Source organism: Mycetomoellerius zeteki, unplaced genomic scaffold, assembly GCF_001594055.1.
Source record: "Mycetomoellerius zeteki isolate Tzet28-1 unplaced genomic scaffold, Tzet1.0 scaffold188, whole genome shotgun sequence".
Lineage (NCBI taxonomy): Eukaryota > Metazoa > Arthropoda > Insecta > Hymenoptera > Formicidae > Mycetomoellerius > Mycetomoellerius zeteki.
This window is the reverse complement of record NW_017256836.1, coordinates 811609-823777: the sequence shown is the minus strand read 5'-3', so window position 1 is coordinate 823777 and position 12169 is coordinate 811609. Positions and strand designations below refer to the sequence as shown.

The 12169-nt window shown below is 33.2% G+C and overlaps 1 protein-coding gene across 3 annotated transcripts in view; it reads right to left on the bottom strand.

Annotated features, from left to right (window-relative positions):
• The window catches only part of pnt (ETS transcription factor pointed), a 117191-nt gene that overhangs the window by 103930 nt on the left and 1092 nt on the right, over nucleotides 1-12169 (bottom strand). For 2 of the 3 annotated variants that reach the window (XM_018446778.1, XM_018446781.1), the window contains exons 1-2: nucleotides 10217-10471; nucleotides 3878-3987 (exon numbers count right to left, since the gene is read on the bottom strand). In XM_018446778.1, the coding sequence (XP_018302280.1) occupies nucleotides 3878-3982 (105 nt within the window). In that variant the 5' untranslated portion in view covers nucleotides 3983-3987; nucleotides 10217-10471. Of the gene's footprint in view, nucleotides 1-3877; nucleotides 3988-10216; nucleotides 10472-12169 lie in introns of those variants that run through there. The other variant, XM_018446779.1, reaches the window with a different exon arrangement.

The window sequence follows — 12169 nt, the reverse complement described above, 5'->3', positions numbered from 1 at the left end:
AGGTGGAAACATAAAAATTTTTATCATGTTGAAGATAACGGAAAAATTTTTCACTTTTCACATTTCCGCTCTAAAGAAAAATCATGCATGACTGCTACCCAGACAAGATATTTACGCCCAACACGTAGCGATATTGATATTTTTATTATTTCATATTGCATGTAAAAATAACATAAAGTTTATTGATGCGCGTGTCATATTAAAAAAAAAATTACGGTGCAACTAAGTTGACAAATTTTCTCGATCAATCGCTCGATATAACTTCAATAATTAGCATCGTGCTTTTATGACGGTGTGATTGTATGATTATTATTAAACTCTTAAGTCATTGTGTAAAATCATAATGTAAGACAGAAAAAAAGATAACACGTGTAATACATTAAATCTATCGTGATATGTGATAGATACAAATATTATCACTTCGCAAAAGAATCATATAGACTGTATGATAAAATTACATTAAAAAAGCAAAACAGAAAACAGTACCTAATAATTAAAATAGTACTTGCTACGACATTACGAAAACTAAGTTTATTCTTGCGTTGGATTTGCTGGCCTGGATATCTTATCGATTACGCTGATTAATTAATCGGTCAGACGTTGCTACGATTATATCCACCTCGAATGCAAGCGAAATTAAATTAGAGAACAACTCATTCACGACTCACATTAATAGCTTATCGGAAAAATCAATGCCACAGCGTTTCTCTTGCTCGTAATATCGACGCTGAGTTTATATTTAAAAAATAATAATTGCGTTGTTATGTAAAACCGTGATTACATTGTTTACGAAATCCAAATATTTTCGTTCCAAGCCTGTGATTTATGTATGTATAAAATTTCCATAATCAAATTATATCGTATTTAAATAATAGAGTTGTATCCGTATCAGGTTGTGATAGTGGTGTCTATTGTATATGATATAATATTATATTTTACAGCGTTCGCGCTAATAATTGCTAATTCGATATTTAATAATATAAACCAAATAAACTTTACATAAACCTCGAATAACAGAGAACACGATTTGCAGTTAAATTATAAATTCAAATAATTAATATGTATAACAAATACAATAATTATAAACAGATATATTTGTGTAAGCTTCAGACTTTATAATGAGAATAATAGTAGAAATCGTGCATGCAACGAAGGAAGCGGATGAACCGCGCCCACACTTAATTTAAGATCGATGGCTTGTAAGTTTTCAGTCGTTAAATTAGCTAGACAACCCATTATTAAAACGATCATAACAGTCTACTTTAAGCGTTAAAAGATTGCGTAACAAGAAAAATTAAAATCTGACTAAATTAAAAAGACTAAATGAAAAAAAAAAAAATAATAACAAACATGTGGAATTAACATTAGATAATTATCGGTACATACAATGTTTAATCTCACCTTTCGTGTCGTCTATTCAGTGATGTTCAGTGATGAATATACAAAGAAAATTTAGATTCGAAGGCGAAAGCCTCATGCTGTGTATAATGACACAGCATAATTGAGGTTTAGTGTACAATGAGCGAAAAAGTCGCCGGCATTAGAGTGAAAAATTTCATGATTGTCGAAACAGCGAGGAACAAAAAGTAGGATGAGAGTAGCGTTAATGTGTTGTGAAGAGCTGCGTTGCAGCACATTTTACAAATAATCCGTTAAATAGAACTAAAATTACATTGTCCCTTTATATCTCCTTGCCGCTACGCACACAGAAAGCAAAGAACGGATAGAAGGCCAAGAATGGAAGACGTGGGACGCGAATGCACTAGCTGCGAGGCGCACGAGCCACGTGGGTAGCATGTAACAAAAATATTATAACGAACGATGAAAGGCAATGTAATAATAGCTCGATGTTTAATAGACGGGAAAAAGTAAAAATACACGAGACGTCGTAAAATATAGGAAAACTAGATCAGTCATGTCTCCCATCCATCTCTGTGTATCGAATAAAAGTGAAATATAAGTGTAAAGCATGCAGCAAGAAAGATCTACAATGACGCGACTGGAATTACGTTATGGTTTTGCTGCTTTTGCTGTCACGTGGAAAGTAAGGGGAAAAAATCGAAGAACGAGAATGGTGTGTAGGATGATGAAGTTGCCGCATCGTCGTTGTGCAGCGAGCAAATGTATGACGTAGGCAAGACGAGCAACGGTGCATGCGACTAGAACGACCAGAGGAGCATGCAGAAGGTCTGGCTGCATGATGCGGGAAGGGATGCTATTTCTGGCGGCTTAGGTTTCCCTTTCTCCTCCCCTATGCGTCGCATTTCCTCCCGCGCACGACGCCTCTCCACGTCTTGTTTCTCTCAACTGGTACACTGGATTTCTCCGTTTCTATATACGATCGAACGATTCAAGTCGCGTGGTCCATTTGATTTTCATATCGCTCTTGCCATTCGCCTCTCTTTTTATCTTTAGCGCGTTAAATTAATTATTCACATTAATTTTATTTTATCTACAAACGGTTTGACAAATCCTGATTAAAGTTAAATATTGTTTAAATAAACCTTTACTGATGCAATGTAATTTAAAAAAAAAAGAAACAAAAGATAAATAACTTAAACAATAAACTTCAACTAGTATTTATTGTAACATGTGCGGCACAAAAAGCTAGTTTTTATATAAAATTATAAAAAGTATCCTCAATAATAAAAAATTAAAAACTTTGTATAATAAAAAATGTGCAGAATACATTTATTATATTTTCCATTTTTCCTCTTGGTTATGCAAATCAAGTTATTCGATATTGATTTTTTTCATATTGAAAATTTATTATCAATGTCTTCGTGTCAAAAACCAACGTATCTAACTAACACAAAATTGATTGACACAAAAAATTCATGATAAAAAATCTATATAATTATATATTTATAAAATTGTTGTGTGTAAGAGAAAACTTTTTTAATTTCAAAGAGTCAAAGAGTTAAGTAAACTTTTATAGAGATTCTACCATAGACGTAAGGCCTATGTGGACGCTACGTTTTTAGATCGCCGCGAGCTTCTTGAGAAGTTAATCGGTCGAAGAAACCAAGAGTCTCGGGTCTCGACTGTTGTTCGCTGCTTCGCAACGTACGAATCAGCGGCAACCAGACGCGTTCGGCTTCGCTGAACGACGGACAGAGAGCCGGGGAGAAAAGAGGAGGAGGTGGAGAGAAGAGAGAGAGAAAGAGATGACGGAGGTAGATGGCAGAGGCGAGACGGACGAGGGTCAGTCGGTGACAGAGAGATGAAGGCTGAAGGCGCGTAGGGGGGGGGAGGGGGATAGCGGGGAGAAGAACGAGGGGAGGGGAACCGAGTGCCGGTTCTACGTTCATTCATAAAACGAAGGCGGAGAGCGACAAGGAACGAATTGTTAGTGGCACTCGCACAATCACCGACTCGGCCAACGCGCTCTCCGCTTGCCAACGCCGTCGAGAGCGAGGAATATCCATAAAGCGTCTCACGGGGTTGCCATTGCTTGGACAGTTATTCGACAGTTTTAATTGATTACTTATATAATTGATAAAAAACTTATATAGATAATCTCGTAAGCTCTTGCGAATCATTTAAAACGAGCATATTATAAGACGTGCCGATTAGCATACTAATTACTGACGTAATAATTTAGAATAATTTTGATTTGTACATCTTGAATATACAATTTCGTTATAATTGTAATTGATTTTAATACGAGACTCGGATAATATAAATTACACAAGTATTATAAATTTCATTATTATTGATATTTCAGAAATATATGAAGATGAAATACTTTGTTCGTTTATCACAATTTTTGAGTGCAATGGAAAAGTATTTAAAAGTATAAATATGAAACAAAATTGATACATTTTCTTCTACTTGTTCTGTTGTGTATCATTAGTATATAGAAGTGCTAATTTACCTTTATGGATCTATGGTCGATGGGATAGCCACTCTTTCTGGTTCCAGGACTTTCTTCGTAAAAGTCCTGTTCCTCTTCGTAGTCGTACAGAGATTCCATGTCCATCTTGTCTGTAAAAGAAATTACTTGTTAATTACTTAATCACAAGGTATCACAGCAAAATAGCCACTGATACATAAATATTATCCAAATTATATCGCGTGAGTGAACGTACGCAAGAAGAAACATGAATTAAATTTTCGGGCTTGCGTGGTTCTTTGCCTGAATCACATGACACGACGTCCCAATTATAATTTTATATCGACTTCGCCGGCTTGGCACGATATTCTGGTTCGCGGGATACATTTATTTATCAACCGCTAAATAGTTCGCTTTTAGATACGCGGTCGATATCGTCCGGTAAAGAACGAGCCGTGGTAATATGAGTGAAGCGAATATTTTAACAATCAGTAATTATATCTCATCATCCTCACAATTATTCTGCTAATGCAGTACATGTAAAATATTCTAGGAGTTTCAATTTTAACTTAAATTTGATTGATTCTCAAACAATTTATAAATCGATTTTTTTCATTTTTCAAAAAATATTATCTAATATTGTATGGTTTAAGTTTATCGTTACTCAAGTTATAATTTAGCGATTAGTATTAGTGCAAATAAAATTTAAAAAATGCAGACGGCACGGCGCAACAACAATTACATTTCTATTTATGTTTAAACAATATACAGATTTAATTTAAAATTTTTGAAATTTTTAGACTTTTTGTTTAAAGAATATGAAAGCGTTTAATGAAGAAGTTAAACTTGTGTATTAATTGGAAGGAAACTATTGTTTCGGATGGAACGATGTAAAGTGTAAGAGGTATTCGAATCCGCGACGAAGATCAGGTTACTCCGGCTGGAACCTCAGCCGCCAGATGGTAGACGGAAAACTGTTGAGCTACCTCGACTCTCACGACCCTTTACAAGCAGCTAAAATATGTCTACAAGAAATCCCAAAATGTACGAACGATGGAGCTTCTTTAAGGCATGGGATAAAGCACCTTGCGCGGGAAAATTTTTCTGTATCTCTAGATCATCAATCTAACTTATCACTCATGCCAAAAGGTGATACGATTCGCAAATACACTTTAAAAACATTGTTCAATATAATTGCATTATTTAGAATATTATACGCGCACTCTTTATAATATTATACGCTACCATTATTTACAAGTTTCATTTCGTTGTACAATAACGATTATTGTACTTACTATTATACGTGGCTATATGTGGCTTACTTACTAATACAACAAATACAATTCTTGAAAAAAAGATATTAATTTAAAGACTATAAATGCTCTCTTATAATTGAAGCTATTACATTAAACGTGATTAATAATAAACATAAAATAAATGTGACACTCTTAACAGTTCAGTGATATAAATTCAACTAAACTGAAATAATTACTTAACAGATTGATAGAACTTATCTCGTGAATTTATCTGTATCCCTGTCGGGAAGTTCGACGGCGATAGGGAAAGCTAATTAAAGCGGATTAGCTCATTTACTTTCATAATTATCTTGATCCATAATTATCGCACGACAGTGATTGATATTTTGAAGATAATGCCCTTTGATGAAATCATTATTTATATAACAGAAATTATTACATAGCAAGTTTTCTTAAACGTAGATTAAAGAAAAATGCTGAATCATCACATCTTTTATCTAGCAATGTGAATAGCAAATGTTATCACGAGAAAGTTAAGATTAGTTTCAAAATTCGTCATCTGCGCGTAATATGTTTAATATAAGAGCGTTGTTGTTTTAAGCTTACTGACTTTATAAAATTTGTTAGGCATATTCTATTATCACCCAGATATTTATCTGCAGCATAGTGAAAGATATCGTGTATATTCTCAGAAATTGTTTATCGTGAGTAGTAAAGACAAAGAAGAAAAAAAACATCAAACAATATCACTGAATTATCAATGATCCTAAAAATTTTAAAAAGAATCATGTAAATAAAGTAGTAATTGATAAGTAAGTAATTGTGATAACATTATCGCATATTAATAAAATGAAACGTTACGTAACGTTATTTGATTAACTAGTGAAGTTAATTATTACCGCAATAACGTTAATGCACAATAAAGTTAAAAATAAAAAGTATTCTTATTTCATATATCTTGTGAACTTGAATCATATTGCTCGTATAAATGTATTACTTTGATGATATTTTTATAAGATAACATTTGTTATATTGATATAAATTATATAATATATAAATATTATTTCCTTGGACCGCATATAACTTGTGGATAAATTCAACATTTAACTTCCGCATAGTTTTATTTTATTTATTTACTTTATTTGTCTGCTTTCTCCACCACTTGCGCACGTTATCATCGATCTACTATATTTGTCCGTTAATCAATTATCAAAAAAATCAAGTGTCCAGATAAGTAATCGGTCGCAAGAAGATTTAAAACTAGTAAGTAAATAAGTTAATTTCAAATAAATTTAATACCATATTTTTGATATTTTTTAATTACATTTTTTTTTACTAAAACTTTAAAAACGTTCTCAAAAATTTACATGGAATTTTTCTCTTGAAAAGCCCATGTATAGGAATGTCTTTCGTTCTTGTGTTTACCTGTTCTTCGACAAAATCTCCAACTAGGCGAAAAAGTTGGGAGAAAAGATTATAGAATAAAAGGAGATAAAATGGCATTTTGCCTCAGTCTGTTCATTCTCGATGTAGCGTATCAGGGTGCTAACGGTTCTTTGTGTTCATGTGCTATCGCATAATGGTATACATTCATTTCAATGTTTTGACTTTTAACTGCGAGAAAATATACAGTAATTAATGTAATTAATGTGCAATAATTAAAATCGATCGTGTATGTATGTGCACATGTATTATTTCATTCGTTTATGTATCTATATATGTACTATGTACTTAAGATAGCACTAAATAACGGATTTATTTTATCGAGATAGGAAGTAACAATTTTCTTTATTTATGCTATTCAATATTATAATTTCCTTGATTTTTATTTATTAATATTTATAATAATATTTATGAATCTTTTTATTCTCATATTATTCTAATTCTACTATCAAACAAATTGTTTCACGTAGTATTCTTATCACGATTCTTCATATCATTAATATATTTCTAGTTAATTCTACACTGAAAAAAGAAATCAACAGGATTATTTTAATTGAAAATAATTTTATCAATTTATATAACAGTATTAATGAAACATTTGTTACATATTCTTGTTTTAATAAAATTTTATTTGTTTCAGTAATACCGTTGTTAAATTTAACAAGATTATTTTCAATTAAAATAATACTGTTGTAACATTTTTTTTAGTGTATCATCAGATAAATTTTATTGAAGTTTGACTGAACTTTTGCGACCTTTTCTATACTTCAGAAATTCACTTTGATCATTATGGTACTCTTTATATATATAGGTATATCTATTTGGAAGCGTCAGTTCAATTCATTGCATTTACGGCAAGTGTATTCTACGGTAATGTTATTGCGTTCCAACGTTAACGATAACAGCGCAATATTCTCGACTGCTCAACGACACGACAGACTATACATATTAATATGTATCTAAAGTACTCCGCCATCGCAAAAGTGGATGTCTATTGTTTCAATATCTTATTGAAAGCAACGTAATATCTCTTAAGGGGCTGTTATACTGGGTTTCAACATGCGGGCAGATGAACCTTTCACGTTGTATCTAGCGCGTACGCACCCGTATGCCAAACGCAACATCGTTGATGGCTCCGAGAAGAAGATTATGAATCATCGTTGATTTTGGATGGATCGCAAGTAGGTTCTAACATCCTCTAGCAATTAGGTTCAAATTACGACAGATGCACCAAACATTCATTCGTAGATCAACATTAAGAATTGTACCTAATATTGTTCAAAAAGTTTTTCCTATATAGAATACCTTATAAAAACTTTAAAATGTAGTTTGTTAATTTCATTAAATTACACCTATTTTCAGATTTTTTGAAAAATTATGCGTAAAATTATAACTTATCGAATCTATCTATTTAAATATATTTATTTTTCTTCTTTTTTTTTATTATTGTTTCAACATGAGTTCATAATCAGTAAATAAACGAGAAAATGTGTGAATCGAATAAATATAGCTATCATTTACCTACTAATCCATTTGACCTGGGTCTCTAGTTTCCGACCAGTTTTACCTAACCAGGATTTTTGACCACAGTTACCGAATAGTTCCTGTCCACTAAATTCAAAATAATAAAAACTGATCAGTTTCTGACCAGTGACTAGTTTTTGTCTGATATTTTTCTATTTGGGAAATGTTTTAAGTAGATATACAAATATTTATTGAGATCACAAAAGTCGGTTAATTAGAAAGTTTCAAAAATTTTTGTCCGTACTCGGCGACTATTCTGACGCAACGTAACTTTTGAATCTTATTACTTGTCTGTATTCCGGGAACGATAAACATCAATATTTTAGATGTATAACCTTGTAGAAAAAGTAGAACCTTCGCATCTTTTGTCAAAGAATCGCTTCTGTTTCGAATCAGTCAAGCGTCTTGGCTTCGTGTCACTTCTTACGAAGCGCTCTCTCCCTCTTTGTCATCGTTCGCCGTTTTAGCAAACGAAAACGGTAAGAAAAAGGAAAGAAACATGAAAAGGCTAAAGAAAGAAGAAAGAAAGAGAGGCAGAAATGGTAAGATGAAAGGAGACAAGTCGCGACGTTGCCGCACCATGGTTTGAGACCCGAGAAATTCTGCAAAAACCTTCGGCCATCTGATACAAGCCATCGCATTCCTGCTTTTCCTTCTTTTAGACGATGTTATATTATTTCAGATCATTCTTATTGCCGACGATAAAAGACGACAGATAAAAGACGCTTCCAAATAGGATGGATATATACAATATTTATATGTATACATAAAGCTATGCCGTAACAATAAAAACGAACTTTTAAGATCTAGAAAAAGTCAAAGAGAATTAATTTGAACTCAACTGAATTTACCTGGCAGGATTGATCTATAAAATATATTAAATTCGTGTGTATAGGAGAGAATTGAGATAAAACAGGTTTTTTGCTAGATTTCAAATTGTCGTTTTTACGATTTACATTCTTATCATGATTAATGTCATGTGGCCTCTTGAATCTAACAGCAAAAAGTTTTTCTTGTCTAACTGGTCTTTAGCTACATTCTAAATTGACCCTTTATGCAATGATAACCTCGCACAGCAAACGACATCATATTGCCTGCCTTCTTGTTATCGAAGTCGGTTTCATTGTTATTTCGCGATAAGGATATTTCAGCGTACAATTCTTTCCCATTTCGTAGTCATAAGGCTCGCAAGATAAATCTTTTCGCGAAGTAACATAAACATGACACACGTCAGTCAAGAAATAAAGAATAAATTTTTTTTTTTTTTTTTTCAAGACTCGACGATAACTATGCATTTTCTTATTTTTATCATGAGATTAATACACTGAAAAAAAGCAAGGCTAAGCAATCTTAACGGCAGTTATTTATAACACTCATCGATTTCTCAATAATTATATAATTAACGTCGGCGGAAAAAAAACAGCTTGCCGAAATTAAATCGTTTTAGTTTTCATATTTCATTTTTCATATTTTTATATTTTCTCCACGATATCTGAACTACGTTTACTATATATTTTCTTTTTAATACAAAAGGAATGTAATTAAATAAAAATTCTTTTTAAATACAAATTGGATACCAAATCGAATACTGGCTCGAAGTAACAAATCTAATTAAAGCGTAATGTAAATTTTTCTCTCTATTCTTTTGTATATTTTCTAGACATTTTTCCTACATATTATAATCACGACAAATATTCAAAAATGAAAAAGGAGGTGCTTTTATTTTTAGAATCTCGATGCGATACGGAGATCTTCCAAATTCAACGAGAGAGTCCATTAAATCATAAAACCACTCGCGCGATGCTCTGATGTGCTGCAAAAAAAGTCTCTTTTAACGTGATATTTGCGGAACGAATCGTGCATCGTGCGACATTGGTGCAACGATGTACGAGAAGCCGCATAAATAAGCTCTAGCTCTAATCGGAGCACTCAAGTTAAAACCCGACCGCAAGCGGCCGAAGAATTTCGCTCTTTATAATCCATTCATAAAGCCGGAGTCAAACGGGCGCGAAGATAAACGCGTCATCGACGCAACTCCGAAACGTTCGTCAATGACACATAACCGTCGCGTCGACGACTGTGAGGGATCTCGACCGATCTGGTTCGGACGATCGCGGTGACTTAAGGCGCTACAAAAATTGTATTTCTCTCTACGCACCTGTCTCGCCGCTAGCTGGTGTCCCGTGGATTTATCGCTGATAACTTCCAGCCGGTGGTACGGTCGCACACGGGAAACACCATGCAAAAACGCGACGCAAAGCGGGAATCACGTGTACGACGGTGAGGCGCACGCACATCGGCAGCAGCACTAACGCAACGACGCGGTGTACACCGTGTACAGTGTACAAGCCCGGTGTATACACAATATACAGATTACAGGGAGTATTATGGCCGCGTTCCTGACGTTCATGAATGAAACTAAGCGCGCTACTAACTTGGCGTCGTAATTTCGGCCGGCAGCCAACGGCTTGCGAATGATCGTACGTATCGCGGGGTCACGTGACTCGGCAAGTTCCGCCGAGCTTCGGCAAATGGCCGCCACCGCGCCGCCGCCCGTCGCGCCGGCGCGCTCCTCACGAACGCGTAGATGGACGAACCGCGTAAAAATTAAACGCGAACAGATTTCTGCCATCTATTATTAAAAGCATAAATTCGTTTATGATATTTCAATAATGCAATTAGACTGAAGCTTCGTGAATTTATTCTGGATCGGAAATGTATTTGGTATTTATAGCAATCTTTTACACACACACACACACACACATACACACACACATACACACGTCGGTAACTATTAATCAATTGAAGCACCGGGATATTAAAGATACCCAACGTCAAAATTAAAATGAATCGGAAATGATTGAAAAATGACTTTTAATTATCATTTTGAAGTCATTTTGACATCGTTTTGATATCATGATGACTTGTTGTTCTGCTTGGAAATAAGTTTGCTATTCTAAATAACGTCTTGAGATGCCTGTGATTATTAGAAACCAAAGAAATTGACAAGTGTCTATTAAAGATTGACAATTATATAAAAATCTACGTGGCTATTCAAATTTAACTAATTAACTCGTAATAAAATATTAATTTTATGATGTATTATATATATATTCTGAGCAGGCATAATACATATACAATGTATATTTATATAATATGATAACATTTGGTTTTTATTCAAAATTTGCGCTGTTATTTTTATCATTTGCATTCAATGATCCACGCACAAATAATAACAGAGAAAAGTGTATAATTTTATTATATTAAAATGTATATAATACGAAATTTATAAAATATATATAATATTTTTGCAACGTTATGTATACTTATATGAAAAGCATCTGTAATATAACAATAATAATAATAATTTAAATTATCTGATATAATATTATGTAATTGATTTTTTAGATATTTATATAGATCAAAAAATTTACATCGACAGTCGATAAAGTCAATTGAAAACTCTTCAGTTACCTTTGAGTCTCATCGATAATTACGAAAATGCTATGAAATCTATAATTATATAGATCGACTTATAATAGCATCGATGTCTACAGATTGGGAAATATTAATAATAGCCTGCCGATCTCCATGAAAATTAATAAATGTAGATGGTATGAACTTAAAAGACGGAGTATTATGAGCCTTCAGTGTACAAAGGAAGGAATTTGTCCTATAGCTATCTTGAGAGGCAAGCTATTCTTTTTAGGTAAATTTCTTACACTATTAAGTGCGCGCGCGCTTTCCTCTTTTTCTTTCCACGTTAAAAAAATGAAAAGATAAATAATGCAAAAAGTTCAGTTAAAAAAACAGACCTAAAGGCGCCTTTACATGGAAGCATCAAGCGTCGCAGACGCTTATATACTTACCTACTGTTTTTCTTTAGTCTAAATCATCTAAATTATAGTATAAGTTTTTTCTTATATCTTTATTATTTTTGATACTAATTTTCTCTTGTATGACGTACGTTTTGGGATAATTAAATCGTTTCAGGCGTGAAAGGTAGCTCACCGGAATTTCAACTGGGGTATATTAAAAGCATATAATTAGTACTAAATAATAGTATAAGCTAAATTATCTATATGGCTCAATCAGAATAAATCAGTAGTGA